General features: G+C 39.4%; 1 protein-coding gene across 3 annotated transcripts in view; it reads right to left on the reverse strand.

The window, feature by feature from the left end:
- LOC103353947 (protein tyrosine phosphatase receptor type M) overlaps nucleotides 1–27481 on the reverse strand; it is a 169666-nt gene that overhangs the window by 75061 nt on the left and 67124 nt on the right. For all 3 annotated transcript variants that reach the window (XM_008277149.1, XM_008277148.1, XM_008277147.1), the window contains exons 7-10: nucleotides 22269–22562; nucleotides 7662–7970; nucleotides 4966–5075; nucleotides 672–873 (exon numbers count right to left, since the gene is read on the reverse strand). In XM_008277149.1, the coding sequence (XP_008275371.1) occupies nucleotides 672–873; nucleotides 4966–5075; nucleotides 7662–7970; nucleotides 22269–22562 (915 nt within the window). The remainder of the gene's footprint in view (nucleotides 1–671; nucleotides 874–4965; nucleotides 5076–7661; nucleotides 7971–22268; nucleotides 22563–27481) is intronic.

The raw sequence follows: 27481 nt of genomic DNA on the forward strand, positions 1-27481 counted from the left end.
TCTTGAGTTCTTTCTCCTTCTAGCCATATTTGTGCTGCTTCTATAATGGTGCACTTTATATTTTAGTGATAAATGAGCCCAAAGTGAGTAAAAATGTGACAGGAGCAAAAAAAAAAAAAAAACTGCTTGGGGTTTAGAGGGTTAATCATTAAACATGGCAATACCCGAGAAGTGAAATATGTCCTGGAGTGACAAAAGAATTAAGTATGTACACATTAACAGGAAAAAATGCAAACCATAGCCCCATGATCATCATCCCAATCTGTTTCATTACATTACACCAGGCACCGTTGATGAAAACACAATTTCTATATGACTAATCGGGTAATTCTGCTAAATGCTGCCAATGTAATAACCAGACCAAACAGGAGTGGCAATAATTTACTTTGTTTAGTTTACTATGTAAATGGTTCAGTGATTAACCTCACATATAGTGGATAGTAATTGTCTATTTTTATTGGTCGGTACAATGCTTTGACACACAAAAAGGCAGGATTTACCTTCTGAGACACAAGTAAAGGCAGTTTTATCTAACTTTGGCTGAGTTAGAAGCACATTACATTTTGCTTTTACACATTTGGACATTAAAAACGTCTAGCAGCAGGAGCTGGTACACTACATATTCGACATCCATGCACACACTAACTGGCCTTGCCGTTGACCCTGCTGACCTGAAATTTTGGTGGTGAACTGGGTGATGACAGGGGGGCCGTAGCCCTTGGCTGTGCTAGCGCGCAGGGTGAAGGAGTACGTAGATCCTGGGTAGAGGCCTGTGAACATGTGGGTGGTCTCGTTGCCCAGCTTCACTACCTTCCCACTCTGGTTGGAAAGGTCTAGCTCAGGGTCAAAGGAGCTCACCGCCTTGTAGGAGATCTAGGAAGGAAGAAAATGAATATTCTCACAGTGGCCTCTGGTACTCTGCGTTCAGCACTGTTCAGTAAGAAGAGGATTTGTATTCATACAACGAAAACATTTTGTGTTTTAGGCATCCCAGTGGCTCAGCCAACTAAAGCATTTACTGTACTTAGTGTGCTGAGGTTTTGTATCCCACTCATGGTCTTTGTTATCACATTTTTCCAGTCTCTTTCTCTTCTGCACTACTCACTAAGACTAATGCCATGAAGTAGTTTTGAAAGTCTTATGCTGTGCTTCTTCACTTGTATGCCTTTGAGTTACCATTCTATTTTAATGTACCTGCACAAATAAATGCAATTAATGCAACAGTACAGCAAAAAATAAAATAAAATAAAAAAAAAAAAAAAACAGACAGTATTGTTATAGTAAATATCTTTCGAATATCTTTTACTATTATATTCTGTTAGAATGAGTAAAAAATAGTAGTATTGACATGTACTGTATATCTCCATATAGCAAATGTGGAAAATAACATATAAAATATAAACTGATGTTTAACGCAATTAATTGTGTTCCACTGATGTAACACATCAAAGAAGATGCCGTGCACGTGTATAACAAAAACTGATTGCTGTGTGGAATTTGGCTTCAGTACTAAAGCCAGTGCTTCGAGCAGTCTGTGAACGATCTCGCTTTGTGCATGAGCGTCTGACTTCATGTCAACCAGGATTTATGCTTATTTCCAAAATTAGTGTGGTATGAAAGGACTATGGAGACAGGCTGTCTCATTACTGGGGTTACATTCGACTTGTAAAAGCAGAGGTACATATTTTTAAGCCAAAGCTGATGCAAGCTTGTGGTTTCAAGGAGAGAGGAAATACACGTAATGTATTCCTTCTCCATTAATAAACACAGGCAGCTCTGGAGGGAAGCATTAAGGTGAGTGTATTTTGCTAATATCCATTTTGAATAACTGTAAAGTCCCACTTCAAAAAAAATGCCTCTGCTCGTAAAGGAAAACCTCCATTATAATTCCAATTAAGGAACACAAAGGGAGTTTGGAGTGCTGCATAATTTGTGTCCATCAAGTTTTGAAATGCTTCGAGGCCTTCTCATTTAGTCTTTGTCTGTGAAATGAGTCTGTGATGCCAAATCCTATATCATAACATTTCAGGGAGAGAAATTTGAAATGACTTGTCAAGACTGGGCACATGGACAGGTTTTTACAACCATAATAGAACTGACAGGAAAATAATAGAAAATATTTGAGCAAATTAATTTGGGCTGATTTGACCAGATATATTAAGCTTTTAAAATCGCACCAGTTTGAATTTTATGTCTGAGGGAGGTTGATGTCAAATTTATGAAGCATTCATAAATTACAAATCATCTCAGGTACCTTTATTTATGAAGCAAAATAACAATAATTTGATAAAAAATAAATAATGTACACTCTGGCCCGTCATCAAATTAAGATGGTGACAATAGTGGCTTTTAAGGTAAATTGCGTTACCTCATAGTACTTTTGTTTTTGTATTTTTTTTTGGACAATACAGTTTATTATCATACAGTGTAAAGACGCTATTTCCCTAAAAGGAGATGATATGCCCAGCTTGTATTTACCACTGCACTGTTGTGATGAACACACTTCTATTTTACAGTGAATTTATATTCCTCAATATCGCTGATGAGGGGTGATGATAAGAATCAACTGGAAATCTGTTGTATAGTTTTTTAGTAGATGCTGGCTCATATCTGTTGGAAAGGTTGCCGGTAAAACAGCATTGACAGAGCATGGTCAAAAAGGAATGGAGCTGAAATCTCTTTGATATCAGGCCTTGTCAGATATATTTCACTTTGAGTTCTTTGATAATGTCAAATCAAAGCAAGGTCCTGACTTATAAGAAGCAACTTCTGGGGAATACCAGCAGAATACATTGAGGGTTACTTTTTCAAAACAACCCGGAACAAGGGGAAGGGGAAAAAACCGGAACAAACCGCAAACCAAAAAACAAACTCCCCCCAAGGCACCCCAATTAAAAAAAAAAAAAAAAGGTGATGCGATATACTAAAAACACATCTTCTCCTAATATTGTCAGTGACGTTGGAAAATCTATAATGAAGCTTTACTAGATACCAAACCCTGGAAATAGCAGAATGACAGTGACTTATTGCTTACTTTAACTCAACACATTACTGCACTGCTAAGGCTTTCAAGACAGACACAGAGAAGTAATTGCTGCAGTATATGAATATAATAGCCTTTTATACAGTGAAACACATTTGTCTCAGCATAAATATGAGTGAAACTGATGAAGCAGCAATGCAAACCATGCCATTTGCTCTGAACTCTTTGCATGTACCATGAAATTTTAAAAAGATAAACAGCTAAAGCATGTTGCTCTAAAAGGGATTAGATATGCGGTAAACCTACCGTTTTTATGGACATTGTTTTCCTGCACTCTGCTGGCACCTCTTAACTGTGCACAAGACATAACACTGCACTCAACACATTTGAATAAACAAGAAATTGGTACGATTCTGACTATAGGATGTTCCTGCTTTGATTAAAATGTCTTTGTGCTGTGAAAACAATATTTACTTTCTGACGGCATGGCAGTGAACAGAGCATATAGCAGCCGTATTTACATTGTCTTTTCTTTTCAATCTGCTCTTTTTGTATGAGAAACAGTCATGTCAGTGATTGCTAACCTAGTCAAAATACCAAGTGTTGGCAAACAGTGACAAGAGGGAAAATAAATAGAGGAGAATCAATCTAAAGGATAGACTGGAGAATTACTTCCACCTTAAGCTGGTTAAGATCAATGTGTACATTTATTGTGAGTGTGTGGAGGCTGCATTATTCAAGACTCCGTGCTGCTCCTGGACAAGGCGTGCAGGGCTTGTGGAGAGCTTTATGTCAACAGCTGCTTGGTGCTGAATTGTGATGTGTTTGAGGTCTGTTTCAGAAACTGTATTTCTTCAGCGTTCATATAAGTGTTAAAAGACATAAGATGACGGAAGCTTGCAGCTGATTCTCTTCAAGCTAAACAATGAACAGTGAAGCACACTCAGATAGTACTTCATAAAGGAGGTTGAAAAAGAAATACCCGGAATCAAGCAAACCTAATGCACTGATTCATGTCAAAGCTCTGCCAGAAGTATAACAAAGAGCTTATGTGACTGGTCTAATCAAAACTAGTTAAGATGGTTTCATTTTAATACTTTTAACAGACTGACCTAATTCAACTACAGCTTATCTTGTTGATATATTCCACTAAAAACAACATACCAGCCTGACATGGGGGAAAATGAGAAGATTACCAAAGCCATAGATTCAAAGATTTTTTCAAAATGGAAAAAACACAGTAATAACATAAACCACAGAGTCAGTTAACGTAAAACCTGAACTAATAATAATAATAATTTGTAAGGTCTATACCTTACTTTGTTAAGTGCTGTGTGATAACACATGTTGTAAACTGTGCTATACAAACAAAATTGAATTGAATTGAATTAATAACCAACCTGCTGAATTCAGCTGTTTTCTTGATCTATTATTATTTTGATTCTAGCATGAATTTAAAATTTTAAACTTCATGAGGACAGCTAAAAGTTAACCAGTGTACCAAAAATGGACTACCAAAATGAAGATAAGTATGGATTTTAGGGGAATCACTCCAACCTGGATCTGCAAATTGAGCTGACCGGTACCAGACTGGGTTCTTTAAATCTATTTTTTGTTAAACTTTTTTTATTTTATTTTATTTTTTTTAAAGTAGTCCAATTTACTGGAAAAAGTAAATCCCACTTCATACAACAAGGTACCCATATGCTGTGCGGTCAACTAACAGGTTCATCCAAGTCTTTGCTTTATAAAACAAAGTAACACAACAACAACAACAAAAAAAATCAATTTTAACATTTTTCTAGCAGCTCTGTACACTGCTGCCCATCACGGTTGTGCAGAAGATTCTAAGATATGAAAAGAAAGGTGGATGGGAAAAAAACAAAAACAAATCTTAATCCAGGAACCAAGTCTGTTTACCATCCTAAAATATGATCAACACTCCATTTTGTAATTTTTTGCAAATGCTGGTGCTTTTGTACCTCATACTGAGTGATGATCCCATAGGTCTGAGCTGGTTCTCTCCACTTCAGGATGATCTTCTCCTCGTAGGCACTTCCCTGAATGGACTCCAGAGGAACAGCCCCTGGCACTGTGGGAAATGACCATAGACATGATTGTTTCTCAAAACTTGTGGCTGAGCATTTTTAAGAAAAATATTTCAGAGAAATTATACATAGTAAGAGTTTCTTGAGCGATAGTCATTAAAACATATTCTGCTGTTTGTTAAGTTATAATGTTGTCAATAAAAGTTAAATGGAACTCGCTTTAGCCGTTTCTATTAAGATTTACCCAGCCAAGCATCAATAAAAAGCTTTTCAAAAACCTACACGACACAAATGGGCACGAGCCAAAGTCAAACTCATGTTATTGGAACTTGTCAGATTATCTTAAGCCATTGTTACCCAAGACAAGTGTTTTACAACAAAACTGAACACTTTACATGCAGATAAAAATGTATTTCTAACAAAGATGAACTTGTAACCCCATGGGAATAGTGAGAATCTCAATCTTTCTGCAATGTTTACTTGCACTGTGATGCTGCCAAAGAGATCTGGTCCTTTAACCCCTTGTGTAAAATGTTTTCTGTAAGCGAATCAGGAGGATGTGGAGATGTTTTTTTTTTTTTTTCATTTCAAGATTTAAACTTGAAGAACATAACTACAGCTGTCTGTACACTTTTTCTCACGGGACCCTAAACACACAGATCCACAGAAACACGTAGCAGTCAGATAGTGAGAAACAGTTGTCACTTTCAAGTCTCTAACCAGAGATATCTGAGCCAGACATGACTCTCTTTTCGTCAGCTGAGCCTGTTTGTTATCTGGCGGCCGCGGTTCCTTGAGACTTCTATAGAGTTCATTTCCTGTGTCTGCTGAGGCAACACAGAGGATCTTTAATCTTTGAACCAGGTGAAACAACTACACAACACAAAGGCTTACTCTCTGACTTCTATGCTCTCATGAAATTTTTTGAATTTTATTTGGAAAACCCCAGATTTTGCTTACAGCTGTTTATCAGGTGAATGTGATCTGTCCATCCAAAATATCACACCTTCAAAAAGTTTTTCACCTGCTCTAAATGCCATCTTTGGAAACATCCTGCGATTTTTACTGCAAGGTAATAACAGTAAGACTTTTGAGCAGGCGTTACATTAAAAGCTCATTTAATTTTAATGGCTTAAAATTATCCACACTACATTATTATAGAGAATTAGTACATGTTTCCATTAGCAGGAATTTTAGGTCACATTATATTTTAATCTGTTAGTTAATAGTTTGTAAACACTTAAACATGGGAAATGAAATAATGTTAATTTATTGACCATGTATGAGACCAGAACTCTCTATGGCTTCTAACTTTCTATCTAAGCAGTCATTTTAACTAGAAATATTGCCAAAATTGCAGACAGACATGTATAAGGTGAGCTTGTCAGAAGACCTTGCATTCATACAGTCCATAGTTTGGAGGTGCAGAGTGGCAGCTTGGAAATGGTTATGAAGTGACTGTCGGTTAACACACAGTCTTATTGGGCTACGTTTCAATCATTATTTCACACTTGCTCCTTTGTCTGACAACAGAATAATGTGTAAGTGAAAAGCGCTTTAGTAGGAATTGAGCTGTAATAAAATGCAGAATTTGAAGGCTCAGCAAGCAGGAGAGAAGTAAACAGATGTAAAGCGTGAACGCAGTTTAGGTTTCACTGAAGCACAACAGGGGACATAGGATTACAGTCAGTCCTTGCTTATTGGTTTCAAATCACTCCTAAGATTCCACCCTCTTTCAATGTCCCTCAGCAGTACAATATCCACAGAGTTCTGATTAGTGGGCACACTATCAAAGCTAGTGTTGCACAACATGCCAACACTAAGGAGTTTCCTATTTTTTGGTTGTTCAGCTCCCCAGATGCTGGAAGTGCATGAACACTCTTGTGTTCACTCTGGCAGCCAACAGCAGAACATTTTGTGTGCTTTGTTCGTGGCTGGGACATTTTGAAATTAGCAGAAGCAACTCCAGAAAGTAAAGAAATCTGGCAGGCTGCGAGGCAGCTGCTCTTTCTCAGTGGCTCAATTTGGAAGGAAGTAGGCAGTGAGGGGGCAGGATTGTTGTAAAATTTTGGGCTCAATGACTATTAGTTTTTTAGTTTCAACTTACAAATTGACTAACATTCAAATGGGCCTGTAAAGCTGGAAGGCAAACTAGTTGTGAGGGTGCTAGAGGATTGGCTTTGACTCTACACCTTCAACTTTCTGAGACATACAGAAGAGAATAAAAATATTTCAAACATGACCAGTCAGCCTCTATGACTGGAGTCACTGTAAATGATTATTAATGTTCATACAAATGCACAAATCATCCACTCGTTGATTTATAAAGTTTAATGAATTATTTCAAAACCGAAGAATGAAAATGTCATTTTCTATGATTTCAACTAGAGTAATATTATATTAGGTGATGAAATGATTTGTTGTTTGTCGACCAGCAGAGGATGCTTCACATAAGGAGTTACAGTTACTTACAAACTATGTTTATACAGACTAAATGTGCTTTTATCTGCAGTAACAACACTACAGTATGTTATAAAGTAGTGTATTAATAGCTTCTGTGCTGTTCTCATACACTGTAGTTGTTGGGTGGATTCAGTTGTGTTTAACTTCATGCATTTGTTTTCACTCACCATCCTCATCAGTCTGAACCTCCAGCTCAGTGCTCTCCTTGACACCCTCCAAGTTGCGCAGCACCAGCTTGACACTGAGGTTGGTGAAGGGCGTCAGGTTGTGGATGGTGTGCTGAGGATTGCGGCTCTGTGTGTCATAACACACTTCCTCTCTGGTCTCTTCCTTGCCAGCCACTCTGGAGCGGTACTGGACGGTCAGGTTGTAACTGTGGCAGCGCGTCACATTGTAGCCCAGAGGTTCCCAGCGTACCGTCACTTGTTTGGATTGGATGTCCACCACTTCCAACCGCCTCGGGCCGTGCATGGGCTCTGGCAAAATGGACAGAGGGAGGAAAGTGTGAGCACACATCAAGACAATCAGTGAGGTCATATGAAATGGCAGGTATTGTCGGATAGTTTCAGTAAAATCGAAAAATGACTGAGCTGTCTGCCATGGCACAGAGAAGGCTCCGTTCCTTTGGGTCAAAGAAAATCTTGTAAGAGATTTTTCATAACACCTCAGAATTTATCGATTATTTCGTTCAAATAGCATTTCTTCTGTTTGTAGTTCATATATCCAGAAAACATTTTCAAATTTCAAAGCCACAGCCTGATACTGAGCATTGCCAAACCCCATCACCGTTGCTAACTGAGTCTCACAGCAGCTGCACACACCAAGACAGCACAAGTCTGTTGGTGGAAACCCTCAGCAGGAGGTGTATCATCCCTTCAGAGCGTGCCGTTCTTCTGCTCCTTCTACCTTGTCCTCTGCCTTTTCCACTCTCTTTTCCATCTCGCCCAGTGGCGGTCAGCTATTAGCACCACACTGATACAGAGTCAGCCAGCCTGTCAATCCGAGCAGGAGACAACCCCCACTGCCATTCTATCACCCCTAATCACATACACTCTATATCGCCTTGCCTTTTCTCTTCTACTTTCTCCATTTTCGTACTTTCCTTCCATCGCCTCTCCTTCCATCTCTTTTTCTCCATTCCCTCCATTTCTCAATTTCCTCTCTCTGTCCATCGCCTTTTCCGTGACTCTCCCTTCTCTCTCTCTCTCTCTCTCTCTGTCTCTCTCTCTCATCCTGCTTTCCCATCTATTTTCTCCTCTTGCTGTCTCTCTCCTCTCTCCTTTCACATGGGAGGAAAGCAGCCCAAGCACAAGGTAATGGGATCAATTTCCATTCCAGGTTAAATTCGCAGTCCATTTCTCTGGAACTTAACACTTTACCACCTATTAGGAAGAGCCAGGGCTCAATTTCCCGTTCCCCAGGAGACACAGTCCAGCAATTCAGAAGCAGCTACGGCAGCCATGTTTAACATTCTGGAGGTGCATGAGGGGAACCTGGACTGGAGCTTCAGCAGGCTGTTCATTTCTACAGATTGTGTGAAGGAAAAAACAAACAAGCAAGAACCTGCAAACAACGCTGTTGGTAACCTCCAAATGTGATTCTGTTAAATGTTTCTTTTTGTTACATTTCTATATCATGTGGATACCGGCTGAAATAAAATTGCCAATTGTTTTATTGGAAATCCTTTGAAATACAGGAATGAGATAAAGTCCTATCTCGCACTACAGAAAATCTAAAAGACAGACATGAATGGTTTGAGAGAATTAGGTCATGACATGTGACATGACAGAAGCTTGTACGAGTGAGAAAGGTTAGTTCAAAAAGAAAAAAGACTCCGGGATGAATGAAAGATTGAACGCTTGTCGATATCACACGGAGAAACAATGGATACAGATTAAACAGCATCAGAAGCGTCTGAAGAAGGCAGAGAAAGAGCTGTTCAAGACAGATGGGGGAAGGGATCTTGATGTACACTACATATGAAATACACAAAGGGTTACAAAGGATGAAGTAACGTCTAGAAAATGGAGAAAAACGCTTCTTATAAGAAAAAAGGCAAATGATGTTCAAGGATCTCTAAGTATACGTTTACATTTTTCCCTTTACAGAAAGGAAAAATACAAACCTTATTGACTGACTGAGAGATGTTGAGGATAAAAATGCTTAAATTTCTATAAGGAACCTTTCTGCAGTGTTGTGTCGGCATACTCCTTTGAATTCTATAGGTCATCCTGGAAAAAGGGTCTCCAAACAGCACTGGCCTCCAACGATGACCAAAGACATCTACCCCTAACTGAACTGAAAATTGGAATGACTGAGTAAATTATTCAGATGAAGGTGTAATATACAATAAGAAACCCAACTCCACACTACTTTCAAACTGCAGATAAATGTATCGGTTTTCAAAGTGTGCTGCCATTTTTAACAAATTTTATCAGAACCAAAAAAAAGAGATTCTAACACAGAATTGGGAAGAATTGGCAAAGGAGAACAGGCTTCTTCAAATCGTTTGCAATGTTGGAAAAGCCATCCAGAAAATAGAAGTTTAAACCCCTTTATTTGCGGAACTATCTGTTGGCCGCACTCAGTAGGCAACGGTTACACTAAAAGCACAGAGAATTGCAGGGTGGCCAGGCACAGAAATCAAATTAAACCAGATGCTCTCAAAGTGACAAATGCACCAAAGTGTGAATCTCAAGCAGACGTGCACGAGTGGCTGAGAGTAAGTCTCATTTCTGGAGCATTCAAGGAGAATGTCACACTCCCATCTTTGTGGAACATCATAGATAATGTCCACTGCACCCTAATTCTGGCCAATGGAAAGATGCCAGAAAGGTATGCAAGAGGAAAATATAATTTTGCAGAGAAATAGGCCTCGTCAAACAAACAAGAACAAACATGAAATAAGGGAAAGCAACTAGCTACTTGTACACTTTTAAATTGACTTATTGGTGGTAGGAGCATGAGACATTCTCTTTTTTTCCCTAGATGCACATGTTATAGGTAAGGTACATAAATGAATATTGAAAATTCAGGAAACCGCTGTTATGATTACTCTATCATCTTTGTCTGGAGTTTTGTACCAAAAAAGGCTAATTGTTCATTTGCCGTTTGGCTCCCTGTAGTGCAAATGGCAGCTGTCTGAAGGCGGCAGTAAAATATGAGGATCTGTGGCGGACCGCCAATCACAACTTGTAACCCATGACTCAGAATGACATCATCTTTTTGAATCAACAACAAGGTGCCCAATCCATTTTAGAACCTGGTCATGGTTGACTTTCAAAAAAAAGGAAAAAAAAAAACCTTGTTCCAGTCTCCCTCACTTGATCTGAAATGAATGGTCTCAGTGAATGGATTATTTCCCTTATAAATCCCTTCATGCATAGATGGAGGCCATGCAGCCATTTTCAAATAGGCCCATAGGCCCATGAATGACAACTGATGAGATGAGCCTATTACCAAAGTCTGCTGTGACTGCTAGTTTAGTTTTATTGACCAAGCAGTAAGAGGCTCAGTATCAAAAGCACAAGCACAAATCACAACAAGGAATAACAGGCTATCTGTAGAAATCCATACCACTTTTTTTTTTTTTTTTCTAACAATCCTCTCAAGCTATCACACACGGAGGCCGACATTGGGGCAAAAGTACAGAAAATATGACTCTAATATCTCTCTAGTACGGCAGATATTTCCAGCAGAATAGAGTTATAATAATGGCTATGAAAGCATCCCTTGGAGCAGGAAATTACTGAGGTCTATCTTATGCCAGGGCACACAGAATGAGCTCCAGTGAGAGCCAGATTGGTATTCCAAGCGGTGGACAAATTATCACCTGCCCCACACAAGCCGATGTAATTGAATAATTTGAATTTGACATTTACATAGAACTATTTGTGATTTTTTTGTCATTACAGTGTGACATTTAAATAACGTTTTTAGAAATTATCAGCACATTATTGCCCAATGTTAATTTGAACGGGCCCTGCGTACATGCTACTGGAGCTGAAGTGATAACATGATTTCACAAAACACGGAACAAAAACAACAAATAACCGCATGTTGCAACTGCCTGTCCTAGAGGGGGCTTCAAATAGTGCACTTAGCCCCTGGGTAGAACAAGACATTAGTCCTGGATGAAAGGAAACAAATTGGGCATGTCTGGAGCGCAGCCACTTTACTGCGAGACAAGTGTGTGTGTGTGTGTGTGTGTGTGTGTGTGTGTGTGTGTGTGTGTGTGTGTGTGTGTGTGCGTGTGTGTGTGTGAGAAGGGGAACAGTGTCTGTTTTCTAGTGTGTTTACAGTCTTGTGGGAGCAGAAGTTTCCATATGCGTGCACAGCAGCACACGCCTGGTTCCTCAGCATCTTTCTGGCTATATGTACAGAAGAACAATTTACTTATCAGATCTTCCTCGGGCTTCGCGATGTAGTAGTCATTCGGAAAGCCAGGATCTTTATCAGATCGGTATCGATTAAGAGCAGAAAAGCCTAGTGCTGGCATAGACTTCCATCTCCCTGCTCAGCAAACGGATTCGGGAGGGAGGAAGAAAAGACTACATCCCCAATGATTAGAAACCATCAGCAAGTCAATGTGGCTTCCGAGCCTGGTCAGCATCTCATCAGGATGAAACGATGCTAAGGTGCAGGAGGAGGAGGAGGAGGAGGAGGAGGGAGTGTTTGCTGTTTGGAGATGAAAAAGAGAAATGCCATGACTTTCACATTCACATTGATGGTGGGATTCCTTGGTGGAGAATGTCAGCCAGTGCTTGTCACATGCAGGCACTATTGTCAAAGACTGCGAAGATTAAATCCTGGTTGGAGGGATGTTTTCATGTAAAGTGTTCCATTCCAGGCAGTGAGGCCTGATATTGCCGTCACTTATCTCTCCATTGTTGTGTGTTATTCATTCTGTTCTGTTTGAGCTGGGTGGACTGGAAGCGCATTTGTTTGCCTCTTTTTCTATTACATCTCACTGATAGCATTGCGACCATTGAGGTAATGACAAGGGTTTTACACTTAGGAAATCATTTTCATATCCCACAGAAGCGAGCGGTAATGACAGCTTTTGATAACCGACAATCACCCACCTAGAGTGCTCCTCTATGCAATTCTCTGGAGTAAAAGAAAGAGTAGGGGGTTAAGAGGGAGAGATGAAGGGAGTCAATGTGTGGGTGGGAGGACTGGAGAAAAAAAAAGCCAAGACAGAGGGTGGAAATACCAAGGTTTTTGTTGCAATCAAATGCAACAAGTCAAACTAGGCCTTGGAGTTGACACGTGTACATATGTTATAATTGATAGCACTTTCAAGGCACTGTACATGGCCCTTTTGTGTTACAACATCACCCTGTACACCCATTATCAAGTCAAAGACAAATGCCCACATGCTCAGGACACACACACACAGGCACTTTGCCCATACACCTTGGAGGCGTGGATAATCACAAGGATTTATTGAATGGTGGTGGTTGCTCCTCACTCTGTCAAGACCTTCTTTATAGGCCTCATGATAAATGAGACTGCCATGATGGGTGAGGATGGGGGGCGGAGGGGCCTACAATGCTCTGGATCAAATTGAAACCAATGAATGAGCCCTGGCGCTGGACCAGACCGGACTGCCACCTTGTCTGATGAACCCCCTGAAGCTGTAGGGGTGGAGATGAATGGGTGAATACCTTCCTTCCCACAGTACTGAATAGATAGAGAGACAGAAAGTGTGTGAGAGAGAGTAAGACATACACTACCAGCACATATGATGTATGAAAAGATTTAAGGCTGTCAAGTCGTATCAAGTCAGTACTTGTCTTTGTTCATAAACAACAGCTATTGTATGCTGTCCCAAAAGTGCCAACAAGCTCAACTATGTGAACAAAGAAACTATAAAAAAACAAAAGAGTCCTGTGTCCTTATCACTTCTTTGTAAATTCTATTGGCAGAATTAGACCCTACAACATTAACAGCTCAAGTTGCCATGTTTTCCAACCTCAGCAGAAAGTTGTTTGTAACTGTCCTTGGCGGCCACAATTTTCTGTGCCCTCAATGGAGGGTGGAGATGCAATATCATATAACTATTATGTAGCTGTGCACATCGTCAAACTTCTTCTCCTGCAACATGTTCATAGTACTTAATGTGGTTGTTCATATGAAAAGAAAGAAACAAATAGCTAAACAATAAAAGCGAGTTAGACAGATAAGTCTAAATCTCCTTTAACACCTCCACACAGCTACACCAGTTTCTTACGTTTTCAAAGTTATTTAGTCCGTCACAATTCAGGATGTAGGACTCAAATGCACGACAGAGGAGGCAGGTGGAAAAAGTTTACAAGGCTTTACCTCAGAAAGCTGGTTCAAAAAAATGGGCAGGCAAATAAAACAGGGAGTTTGGCAAAGGCAAAAATCCAGGAAAAAGCAAAGTCATACATGAGGAATTCAAACAAGAAAACATGAGGAACACAGACTTGGAATAGCAATGGCTCGGATGTGACAATCACATAAGGCAGAACAAAGCAAATCTGGCAAATGAAAGAGAGAGAGATTAGACTGCACACTGATCAGCCACAAGATTAAAACCACTGGCAGGTGAAGTGAATAACATTGATTACCTCATTACAATGGCAAGTGTCAAGGGGTGGGATATACTGTGCAGCAAGTGAACAGCCAGTTCTTCAAGTTGACATGTTGGAAGCAGGAAAAATGGACAAGTGTAGGGCTCTGACAGACTTTGATAAGGGACAAATTGTGATGGATAAAAGAATGGGTTTAGAGTATCTCCAAATCAGCACTTGTTGTGGGATGGTGCCAGTGTGTAGAGGTTAGTGCCTACCAAAAGTGCTCCAAAGAAAGACAACACCTGAATTGACAACAGAGGCATGGGTGCCCAAGATTCATGAATTCAAGGGAAGCAAAAGCTGTGATCCAGTTCCACAGACAAGCTACTGTAGCGCAAACTGCTAAAAACCTTAATGCATACAGAGCAGCACAGCTTGCTGCGTATGGGGCTGCATAGCTGCAGACAAAATTGCTGAAACCACCTACAGGTACATGAATGGCAGACCTGGACAGGTGGCCTGGTGTCATGAATCATGCTTTCAAGGTGTACCTAATGAAGTGGCTGGTGAATGTAAACACATGCGAGTGTGTGCATATGTCCATATTAGTGGAGGGATGCGATTAAAAATGTATCTGATTAATTAGATGCTTTGTAATTAATGAATTAATTGAAGTCCAAATAAAATGCTGAATTTACTTTCAATTGAAAAGAGGCCTTTGGACCACTGAGCAACAGTCCAGTTGTTTTTCTCGTTAGGTCAGGTAGGACAATTCTGGCGTCTCTAGCTCAGGAGTGTGTTGATGTTAGGAATGTAACGATTTCCTGAAGACGTCTGTGATTAGTGTCTCTCGATGCACCGACACCAGCATCAGTCCTTGTGAAACTCTACCAAGTTCTTGAGTCTTCTCTTGACAATCCTCTCAAGGTTGTGGTCAGCCCTGTTGCTTGTGCACCTTTTCTTCCCACACTGTTTTTTTTCCAGTCAACTTTCCTTTAATAATCTTCGATACATCACTCTGCCAACAGTCAGCCTTTTCAGCAATGACCTTTTGTGGCCTTCCCTCCTTGTGGAGGGGGGGTGATGATCGTTTCATGGACAACTTTCAAGTCAGCAGTCTTTCCTGTGATTGTGCGTAAACACTGAGAAGTAATTCACTTAAATTGAACAATCTAATAATTTCAGTGGATTTCTGATTATTATTAATAACGAGCCATAATCACAAATAAAAGGGGGGAAAAAATCTGAAAATAGAATATGAAGTAGAAAAGAATAGGAAAGTTTACCTTTTCTAATTAAATTATGAAAAAAAAACATCATGAATTGAATTGAATTGTTTGAGATGCACCTGCAAATCTTTGCTAGTGGATACATTTTAATAATTAATAATGATTTCTTACTCCAATCATGTTATTGCAACATACTAGGCGATGCCATAGTTTAAAGATCACAAAAGCTAAAAGGGGTTTTACAGTTCATTCATGATGACAACAGCATTTAGCAAAGTGGAGATAAAATAGGCACTGTGCTGCAACTAGTGTTGTGAAACACTTAAGATGATATTGCCACTGTTAAACGTTTCCACAAGAAGCAAATACCTTTTTTCACTTTGCTTCAAATACTACGCACCTGCAGCTCCTAAAAAAAGTTAAACATTTGATTGCAGAATGAAAAACTCTGTTGGAAATTTTTAAAAAAGGAATAAGTACCTCAATATATAACAATATAAAATGTCAACTGAAAGAACAAACCCACAAAGTCTGGCTTAGGGGCAAAAGGTGAAGGAAAGCGTGAGTCCACCGACCGGATGAAAACAAATGGACAGCCAGTTGATAGGAAGCGCAGAGGCAGCGGAGGTGGAAGTGATTAAATGAATCTTTCATTTTGTTTCCACCAATATGCTGTGCAGTGATTGGGGTCAGAGTGACAGGTAGAATGACCCTCTCCTCCCCCATCTGTCTTATCACATAAACATGCCCACACACCCATCTATATTGTCAGACCAGGCTTTGTCTTTTGTGTGCAGGTTCCTCAGGTAAATGACTATGGTTAGGGCTTACAAACAGGAAAAACACAAGCCTTCATTTACCAATGGGGACGTAATCTGTACAGGAGCAGTGGGAGGTTACTAAGGTGATTCTTCAACTTCAGCACTTCCCAGATGGCCTGTGTGCCATTGTCATTTGTTGCCAAAAAACCTGCATGTGTCGCACTCAGACTCAGGGTGTTACCCACCGTGTAAATCAAAGTGAATCGCTTGACTTTGTGAAATGGTTGCTGCGTTTTCTGATCCACCTACTTAGGAAATATATGAGACCCAAGATGTAGCTATCTAGCTGGGTGAATATAGGGAATAAATCGCAGCCTTCCTGACATTCATGTCCTTTGGTTGAGGAGGAGACACAGAAATGTTCTTCAGCTAGCATTACACAACCTGACTGAGTGCTTGTTGGACGCCTAGGAAGGGGAATAGGACATCTATAATTCAGCAAAAGGATGGAGAAAATCTGTGACAAAAATTACAGCAGATAGACCATGAATAATTAAACACAGAGAATAGAAACATTTAAAGACCTTGAGAAGTATTTCAGTTCAAATTTAAAAACAGCAGAAAAAAGGATCTTTCCAAGCCTGACTAAACTACTGCTATTTATCATTCTCCTGAGGCTTCAGAGTAGAGGTTACAAACAACCTCAATGATAATTGTTTATGAGGAGCTGAAGAAGCAGCTCTCGAGTCGAAAGATACTAAGTTTATGTGGATGTCACCAGAGTATCATTTGTGCACATCTGTTCTCAGAGTCTCAATTCCTTCCTGTTTGGGGAATAGATAGATGGAGTGATGGAGGTGAAGGAAATAATAATAATGAAACAGCTATAAATGCAGAGTCTCTTACACCTTCCTTTTCCTTTCCAACAGCAGTTGTTTGAAGACGTGTCCTTGAGAGGAGCACAATTTGCCTTTTGCAGAGCCAATATCATAGAACACAATTGGCCACTCTACTTCCAACTGCCTGTGTTAAAAAGACTTTTATTGTGGTCCTCCTATAACCTTCCTGCACACCACAAACTCAATCTACCCTGTTTTCTCGGACTGACAAAAGAACACAAATTCAATGGGCCTCCAACCAAGGCTTTTCATTCACACTGCCATCGACAATGTATAAACTCTATAGGTCAAATGACTCGCAGCTTTTGTGGGTGACAAACTGAACCAGTGTTATCTAAGATGGTGGGGTGAAGTGACTTTCTATTCATGGCTTAAGGCAACAATAGTGTTAATTAGACACATGCCTAGCAAACAATTTCCTTTTCATTTAGACCAAGGGAGACAAATCTGCTCGATCTCAACCTGAGCAAAAAAGCAACTATCATAAAGGTTTAGATCTCGCTGAGGCAATTTCCCCTTTAGACATCCATGAAGCTATAGAAAGGGGGGAAAAAATTGCAGTTACAGCTGACAGATCATCATTCTTCCTTTGTTAACAAAATGTTAAGGTTTTGCTCGACAAGGCTTGGCAAGAGAAAAAATGGCTCAGGTAAGTGTGACTGGAAATAATGTGAGCTGACAGAGCTATAAAGGTGAGTGGCGTTTAAGTTTGGGGTCCCTCTTGTAGGCTTGCTAACAAATTCAGCTTCAAAAAGAGCTATTTATGCTCTTTTATATCCATTAAACTACAAGGTAAAAAAAAGGTATTTTTCAAAGAAAGGTCACACCTTTACTTTTATAACATTTGGACTTTAGAGACTCATGCAAGTTTCACCATCGTCAAATCAGATCAATAAATCTTCTTGGCGTATTAAGTATACTTTGAATACGAGGCCTTTTAAACTGTAGATTGCAATTTTCAAAAGCCCATTTTGGCAGCTGAACAATGGCAGAAAAAAGGAATGACATCAACCCTGACATTACTTTGTGAAGTTTACAAATGAGGAAGGAGACCTACACAAATGTACACAGGTGGTTTTAATGTTGTGGCTGGTTTGCTGTTTGCATAAGGAACAAAACATCCTTGGTAAGAATCATATTTTAATTAACTGAATAGTAAGTAGTTTTTAAAAAGCCAACTGTAAAGTTTAATATGGGACTTGACATTACAAAGTAAAAGAGAGAATGTAAGCAAAAACAGTGAAGAGTTTTGGGTAATACTCTCCAAGTTAATCATGTTTGAATTTTTAGAGACAAACTGAGCTTCATCTCAAAGTTCTTGCTAAAACATTTTGTTTTAAAGCTCCTGATGCTCATACAGACAGAGAAATAAATGTCAAGAATTCAGCTGTGAATTCACCTGGTTTACTTTAGTGTCTGTTCATCAGAAACGTAATATATACTCAAAACGTATTTAATTTGGGGTTTTTTTTGCAGGGAATTAATTTTTCAGAACTTACTCCATTGGCGTGTTTAGAAACCTCTTGGAAACCCCCAAATATGTGTTCATTGTATATGATGACACTGCTTCCCGAGTGTGGAGCCCAATTTCACACATTCTTGTAATGTTGAAATAGAAAGATTTGTTTAATTAACAAATACATGATTAAAATGTTCCAAAACTATTGTTAACTATTAAATAACAGTTAAAAAAACCCACAAAAAAAACCTGTTGAAACACACCACAGTGTTGTATGGGTTGCCTCCATAGAATTAGTATCCATTCTTTAATACAATGTTATTAGGAAAAAAAATACCACGATTATCTGACGTCACATCAATGTCACATTGGTATTGTACTTGGATTGGTACGATTCTACCGCAACTACCATTTTCATTTTTGGTAGACTTGCATCATTCTTATTTGCATCAAAATAGACCTGGCATTTCACAAATTAACCAGCAGGATAAATGCAAATAACCAACCTTGGTGTGAGTAACATAATTGCGCAGCTTCTCCCCACTCTCCACTGATATAAATGAGTATTTAAGCAAGGGCTGATCCCTGATTAATTGATTCCCCTGTGTTTAATAGCACTCAGCGCAACAGAATGGCAAAGTAAAAACAAACAGATGAGACTACTCCCACGTGGTATCAGGGTGCAGATGGAGAGAACTTATAGATGGAGATGTGGAGTTGGCAGAGGCTAGAATCTGAGCAGGTGTTTGGACCCAGCATGGACATCATGTACTGCCATTTTTAAAGCACCCAAGAGCCAGCGGGACAGTCGAGGCCACAGGGTGGAGACGACACACGCAGGACAGACTGTGACAGACTGTTCTTCTACCATGACAACTAGTATGAAATTATATCTCTGCTGCATCAGAATAAGTGCTGTGTATAAAAAAAAATCCCATGTGCAGACTTTACTCTCACTCAAATCAATGTAAAATGGTTATTAAAAAAAACAAATTGTCAACTAAGTCAGTTAACAAACAGATGACTTTTTGTCTGATTTGTCTAAACTCCAAAAAAAATAAAACAAATAAAAAGATGTGGCTAACACTTTACCACACAGATCTGAAGCACAACTGCAGAAGTACATTGAGGTTTCCTTATCTGCCGTCCTAGTGTGGGCTGGAAATGGTCTCTCTGTGTGAGATGGTCTCTCAATAATGTTGCTGAAATGCAGGGCACCATGCTGTGATCCTAGGGCACCACCTGATAATACAGTGTGTTTCTTCAAGTAACACTTTCGAAGCGTGGAGGACTCTCAACTGGTAAACAACTTCACAGAGACACACATTTCACATGGAGGGGGAGCGCGGACACCAAATACTTGCGAGGAGAAAAGGGGGGAAATTGACAAAAGTTAACAAGTTGTGAAATTCAACATCAACCGTCCAAAGACATGACGATATGCAACAGCAAAATGTTGTTTTGAATCATTCTGCAAACCCTTGAAACCCACAAATAACCCCCTAAAGCAATCACAGAGCCTTGGATAAGACATCCTTTTGTTGTTCACTGGGAGAGTAATGGAAGTGCTTCATGGAAAAGAAAACCTTTCAAGGCTACTCCTTTCTTCCTCCAGCCTCTGAATTGAATTGGTGGCGTCCTTGCATTATACATTCTCCATTTTACAGAAGATTGAATTAAAACATCCTTTGTCATCAGAAACATTGCTCATTTCGCAAAGTGACCAAAGCATGGCTATGAATAATTATGTGAGAGGCAGTATTCTAAAGTGGCCACAGATTTTCATTAGCGCCTCCAGACAGCAGTGCAGGGAGAGGGGGAGCTGGTCTCTGGGTCTGTCTGTATCAACAGTGATGTATCACACAGCCCTGTGAGTCTTAACCGTTCAATTAGGAGCACTGCTGAGGCCCAGCCTGTCAGTGGGAAGGACTAGCAGAGAACTGGACAAGATCAAGAGCTGCTTCCTCAAACACACTTCAGGAACCAGGGTCATCAATCTCCCCAACTGTGACCGGCGGGGTGGCTAAGGGGCAGGACCCCCACAGAAGCCGGGCCTAGCTCAGAAGGTTGCACAGGTAGGGCCATTCATCCCTATCAACCACACTAAAAATGAATGAGCTCATGACCTTCACAGTGGGGAGAGGAGGTAACACCCTGGGCAGAGAAGGAAGAAAATACTGATTTTCATCAGCATTTCTCTGGACACCAAACAGCATTAGCCTAGGAAACTGCTGAGGCTAGGTTTGTTTTGTTCCTCGAGTTGGCATACTGGTACAGCAAGGGAATTTAGCTGTTTAATGTTGTGAGAAGGGCAATTTGTACAATATCATCAAGCATTCTCAGTGTGTTTATGTACATGTTTGAGTTCAAATACTCGGAATATAATGGTCCAAATTTAAGATGCCACTATGCCTCAGACATCATATCAATCTGTGTTCTTGATGATTTAAGAAGCTCACAGGCTGTTTGGACAAGAATTAGGCAGAATAAACAAGTATTTATAAAGTTAACCATGTGGTCGGGCAGTTTTCTGCTCTATTGCAAGGGCTGATAAATCATATCACTTATGTGACACTGAGCTGTTCCAAATAGCAAGGGAAAGTTACAAAGGCTTACTTTTCATTCCATTGGTTTAAAGGTGCTTGGTTTTTGTCTGACAAATAGTGCTTAGAAACAGTGCAATGCTGTGCTAAATGCAGAATACATTACTTAGAAAAGAGACAAGGTATGTAAAAGGCCAAAAAAGTCATATTAAAAATCTATAGGTGGAAACAATGAGAGCACAGGGAGCTTTGTCTAATATAGCAAAATAATTACCACGTAAACTGGCAATGATATATGTTGGGCAATTGTAAGATCCCCTTAGTTACTTCAAATGTAATGAGGCTTTGGAGAAAACACAATAGAGCTGTACGAACAATGGAGCCCTGATGGCTATTTATTGTATGCAGGGGGTAATTTGTAAAGATAGAAATCTTTTTTTTTTTTTTAAATGTTTTGTTTGTAAAAGTAAATTAGGCACAGTACAAACTCAGACACAACAGGCTTGAGGCAATAATAATAAAGAAAAAGGGCTAAATGAATGGACTGCTTGAACTGCTTTGACCACTCTTTACCACATGATTGTTGTAAAATCTGGTATCTCCCTCTGTGTTTTTAATAAAATGGGGCCCTTTTGTTCTGTGTTATATCAGACAATCATTGTGTTGGATCTGTGCAAAGTACTGCCAATGAAACTATTTCTTTATTTTTTATTTGTTTTTGTTTTTTTAGTTGTTAGAGCTCTTGGCTAGAACAAATGTTAACCTTATTTTTGGATGACACACCTACTGGGCACTGGGTCATAACTGACTCACAAGCTGAAACATTCGCAATTAGCAGACTGAAGATTCACCACAAAGATGGTATAAGTTATGAAAATTATACATGTCACAGCCCAGTGGTGCATAAACGTCATCATCTTCATCATCTGCGCCTATTTTCGCGCATGACTCATGTAACTCTACTACAGAGTTTAGCCTATAGGATTTTATTGTTAACCTAATGCCGTATGCCAGGGTACATGTGCTCACAGCCTTACCACACAGATGTGGTGCACCTTGAAGTTGTTTGCATTGTGCAGGTGTCCTTGGTTTAATGTTTTATCTGTCAGGGAAAAAATGGATGGATGTAATGGTTGTTGCTGTCGGTTCTAATTCACTAGTAAAGCTTAGAGTGAATCTTGCTGTGTGTAATACTTCATTTGGTTTGGATACTGTATGGATTTACATGACAAAAAACAACATATATTTAAGCCTTTTCATGCGACACTGTAAAATGGCATAATGTTTAATTTCCCAAACATCCCAGTGGTGTTCTGTAAGTAATTGTATTTTCGGCCTTACCAGCACATTTGGTCCTTGCCCTTAGAGGGGGTCCAGGGGCTCCGGTGCCTCCCTCCAGAGGTCTGGTCAGCAGAACACTGATCTCATACTCTGTGTCTGGATCCAGGTGGCCAATCTTGTGTGTGGTCTTGTCCACAGGCTGTAGGTCATACATGGTGCCTGAAACAGTGCGGTATTCCACCTCCCTGTCAATTATTGGACCGTCCCCATTGATGGAGTTGGCATTCAGCTGAATCCAAAGGTAGGTGGCGCCGACAGCAGTCAGCTGGGGTGGTGCAATAGGCACTGGGGGCTCTAGGGAAATAAAAAGTTTTTTATTGATGTTAGATAACTATTCTATAATGTGAAATGGTGGAAAGTCTTCACAATACAAAAACAATTATGTATTTTTAGTTTGTGTAAAAAGCATGGAGATGCCCACAAAAAAAACCCCTGCAGATAAATACTTACAAACAACCAAGAAGCCCAAAATCAATGCCTTTTAAACAATCAACTACATCAAAATTCCCTTGAAGCTCATTAAGAACAACTTCATGTTTTCCAATAATCAACGTATTTAACAAGACCCATGTAAAAATCAATAGTTCCAGCTTGATGAATGGAATATCTCATCATCAGGAGTACACTGGCTGACTCATGTAATCACGTACATTTTGAAAGTGATGGCAACTTCTAACAGAGGTGTAAATAAAGTCACCCAGACCTTGGCAAATACTGCTCCCATTGAACAATGTATTGATTTCAATCAGAGGACTTCTATGGAGAGGCCTCTGGTAATTGACAGCTACTGTAGTTGTCATCTTTCTTGTCTGATTCAGGAGCTGGTTTAATCTCTCAAATCAAGACTGTTGTAGAGTTTTGTAATTCTGTTTAAAGCTTGAAAGGACTGACATGAAAGCCTGAAACACGAACTCTATAGTATGTTCCTACTATAAGTACAATTAGTTGCCATGTGTGTAATAACCAGCTAGGCATTTAAGTGGGGTAGCACAAATGTTAGCCAAACATAAACACGAATACAAATAACTGCATATAAATGCAGCTCTGTACATTTGCAGGAGATACACTGTGTCTACCTTTGTGTTGCTGGTGTGTTGTTTGCTGGTGATGTCTAAGTTTAAATTCTTCCTTTAAGGAGCACAGTTGTTGTATGTGCTCAGACTTGATCTGAAGTGCAATTAAAGGCACCAGGCCTACTGTGGCAGAGAATGTATTCACATCTTTCACATAAACGAAAGTATTGAAAGTTGTAAGTATAACTCCTGCACTGAACTGCAATATTTGATTAAAAGGATGTTCAATCAGTACTTTTTAACACCAAAGTAAAAGGCTCCTGTGAGTGTTATACTACTCTACATTATGTTATTAAATTCTTATTTCTGATGTATTAACCCTCTCAACCCCAAGCAGCTTCTGGGCATTTTATACTCCTGCCACATTTTTCTCACTGTGGGTTCATTTTTTTACATTTTATACAAAGTCGTGCACCTCTATGGAAACAGCACAACCATGTAATCCTAGAACCCTCATGGAAATCAACTGGACTTCTCTTGTAGGTTCTTAAAGATGTTTCACTTCTCATCCAAGATGCTTCTTCAGCTTCTGCAGTTCCTCAGAACTGCATGGGGCCTTTTGGATGAGAGGTATCATCTGAAAATCTACACAGACATACAGCACAACCATGGCTACAAGTAGAAAGAATTTTTAATATCTTTTGTGCAGCATAACATATCTATATTCCCTTAAATCACAAACAAAGAACTAAGGTTGAACTACAAAGCTAACAAAGCTTCTGAGTGCCAAAAGCTTTATTATTGGCAAATGTTTAAATGAGATGTGCAGAATACAGTGATTTTGATAAACTATCATGACTTTAAGTTACAATCTCTATCTATGGCAGCCATGGTGAAACTAATTCTCATTATTTTTGTATTTAATTTGAAGTAACTACAGTTTAGCAGCGGTTGACAAAGAGTAAAACTTTGAAATGTATTCATTGTTCCAGTTCTGTTTAATTAGTATTACACAGTTTTATACCTTCAGGACATTGTCATTGTATTTTCATATCAAACTATTGGAGCTGTTCAAATTGAGAGACATTTATAAACGACTGGGTAGTTCTAAATAAAAGAACACTTTTTTACGTTTTTGGTTTATTAATATGAGAAACGTTTCCACTGATGCTATTGTACAAATATCTATTTAAAATGAGGATACATTTGAATAGCATAACAATCTGTTTCTGGGCCCTTGCAACCCTCAATGTGTCTAGATTGTAAGAAAAATAATCTTATAAATAGAGTTATTCAGTTTAAGCTTCTCTCTTTCAGACGAACATGGTGTTCAATGACATCCTTGAGCATCTTTTTCTCTTTTGTTACCCATACTTGCCTAATGTTGCTTAAATCTTGTGTCATTTCTGCTTTAAAAAGGCTTCTCAACATATCAGACAAGTTAATTCAGCTATGCAATATTTTCACAGTTGAATTATTATACAAGGTAAGGTGATGTGGCAGTGAGATTTTAAAGACTGTTAATGGAAACGTACTAAGTTTGTAACAGTAATTTTGTTTTCAGTGGTTTGAAGTTACCGTGAACCACAACATAAGCAAAGACTCCTGCTTTTTTTTTTTTTCCGATAACACAAAAGCTATTTTATTCTAATTTGAACATTTAGAGTGAAGGAGTCCTTAGAAACTCAAGCCTATCATAATATGCACGGCCATTTCAAGTGTACATACATTTTTGTTCATGACTGTACATGTCCTAGTGGCCACAGTCAGTAGCTTTAATGAGCACATGTTACAAAGTAATGCCATTAGTCGCTCGGCTGCTTCTCCTGGAGTTGTCATGGAGAGACAGGAGTCCCCAGGCAAATGAGGAGCAGGTCGAGGTGTCCAGCAGAGAATTGAAGGCTCTTCCTGAACAGATGGTTACCCCACAGTGACCTCTTTCGCAGGTCCCTAAACTCCCACTAATCCAAGCTTCCAGTGTTGCTGTCAAACATCACCTAAAGCGAACCAACTAATCCACCAGGTCTTCTTCTAAACTTGCACGCAGCATATCAGTCAGACAGGGAGCCAGTTGGAGCCAGACAGGGTAATGAGGGAGCCCAAAATCTGGGTCCAACCACTGGCTTGTTTTGATGGTCTTTCGTAGTCTGTTGTTATGTCCTAAAAGGGGTTTAACTGAGTTAAGAGGCAATATGCTCAGATTAATTTAGGCAACAGGAAAGAGCACAGGCTCACTCTGTAATATTACCCCTCATAGTATGGTGGTACAGAATTTTATTTATTTATTTCTTTTGTTGTAATATTTAAAAAAAACATCAAATGAAACTATCTTAGCTCCAGAGACTGGAGAAATGAGGGTTTTGACTTTTTTCTTTTTGTTAAAAAAAGCAGATGGCATGGATGATTATCATACCACATTTTTATTTTATTTTATTTTTATACCATAATAAGATCTTTATTCATTAAAAGGCCAAATTAAAAGAACGAACTTTCTAAAAGAACTTCAGAGAAGTACAACTCTGGAATGGATAAAGCATAATAGATAAACAACATATTCCTACCTCCACATAAGCAAGTGTGACTGTTACCAGATTTTACTGACACATTTGCCAACACACTCATTCTTCAATAACACCTTTTGATGCAGAGGACCAAATGGCCCTCAAAATATGACAAACTTTCTGGCTGCTGACTCAGTCATGACTCGCTCACAGAGACCACATAACACAGAATTTAACCAACTGGGTAATAAAAACACTGCATCAAGCAAGAGCTCCTCAGTCATCCAGTCAATCCTTATTCTCTGTGGAGAACGTACTTTTCTATGCAGTTGTTATGCATGGATGCCGCTGCTGTCACTCACTCCTTTTTTTTTTTTCTTTTATCATTTGAGACCATTTCTGCAAGAGTTGGACTAAGCAGATGTATTACAGCAATATGTATTATGTTTTATTTTGAAAAGTTACTGCTTTACTGCAGTTAAGCAGCAGCAGTTTATGGTGATGAAATCATTTCTCTAGGTGCAGTAATCCTCTGTTTAACAGCCATAGCAGAAGAACTGAAAATAAAGGATTACCGATACAGTATAAAATACACTGAAGTGCTGGAAGACTTCAGAATATTAACAACTCATTTACCAGTGTTTAAGCCTTGCAATACAGCTCTACAGAAATGGGGCCCTTGAAAGGTCTTGGAATTGAGCTCTCTTTTAGCTGGAAATGGGTGACAGTGCGCAGATGACAGTTGCAACCATTCGTGAGGGTCAGTGAGCAGCTGTTGTCATGATGTTGACCAGACAGGCGAACGGCCTGGTGACAGCTGCGTCCTTCTCGACCACAGCACCTGCCCGCCTGGCAGAACGCAATCACACAAATGCACATGTATGCTCGTGCAACAAAAAAACACTCATACTGGCAGGCACATGGAGCCAAAGGCACACTGAGAACCACCGCACGAGGACTGAAACTGAATTTTGAAATTTTTATTTTTAACATCAGTTGATGTCTATTTCTTTGAATTACCTGTTTAATCTTTTAGTTTCTAAAATGTTAGTGACAAATGGTTGCAAAAGTTTCCCAGAACCCAAAGTTGGTTACTTTGAATTGCTTCTATTGTTAAGCACGCAGGGCATAAATATGGAATAGTGAGAATGCCAAATTACAAAAAACAAATCAATAAAAGAATAAAAAAATAAGAGTGGAAATGACAAGAAGAATAAATAAAATAAATAATAAATAATGTGGCAATATTATTTTAGCTTGGCTTAGTTTGGCTCTGACGGTTGTTCTTCAGCGGAGCTCAGGTCCAGGATGGAGCTCCTCATGTTCTGCGGAGTCTCCCAGCAGTCAGCGAGCCAGCGGCAGATTTCAGAAAGTCTTGTCGACATAAGGCTGCTCTCGGCGGCTATTGCAAACGCAGGCCGCCGTCACAGCTGTCAAACCGGGACGCTCACATCTCCAAAATTGTTGGAGCTAAATGTTGAGCAGGCTTTATCTTGATGCATTGACCACAGACGTGACGTTTATACGACCACTTTCTCACCTAAAATAATCTTAAAACTACATTATGTGCCACAATAACAATAGTAGTTACAAAAACAAAAAAAACTTGGGATACCTTTGAAAGTTTTCTCCTCAGCTTTTATCGCTGGCTGGCGCGAAATGCATTCTGGAACACTTGCTGTCCCAAGTTTACACAAGG

Source organism: Stegastes partitus, unplaced genomic scaffold, assembly GCF_000690725.1.
Source record: "Stegastes partitus isolate 25-593 unplaced genomic scaffold, Stegastes_partitus-1.0.2 Scaffold90, whole genome shotgun sequence".
Classification (NCBI taxonomy): Eukaryota; Metazoa; Chordata; class Actinopteri; family Pomacentridae; genus Stegastes; species Stegastes partitus.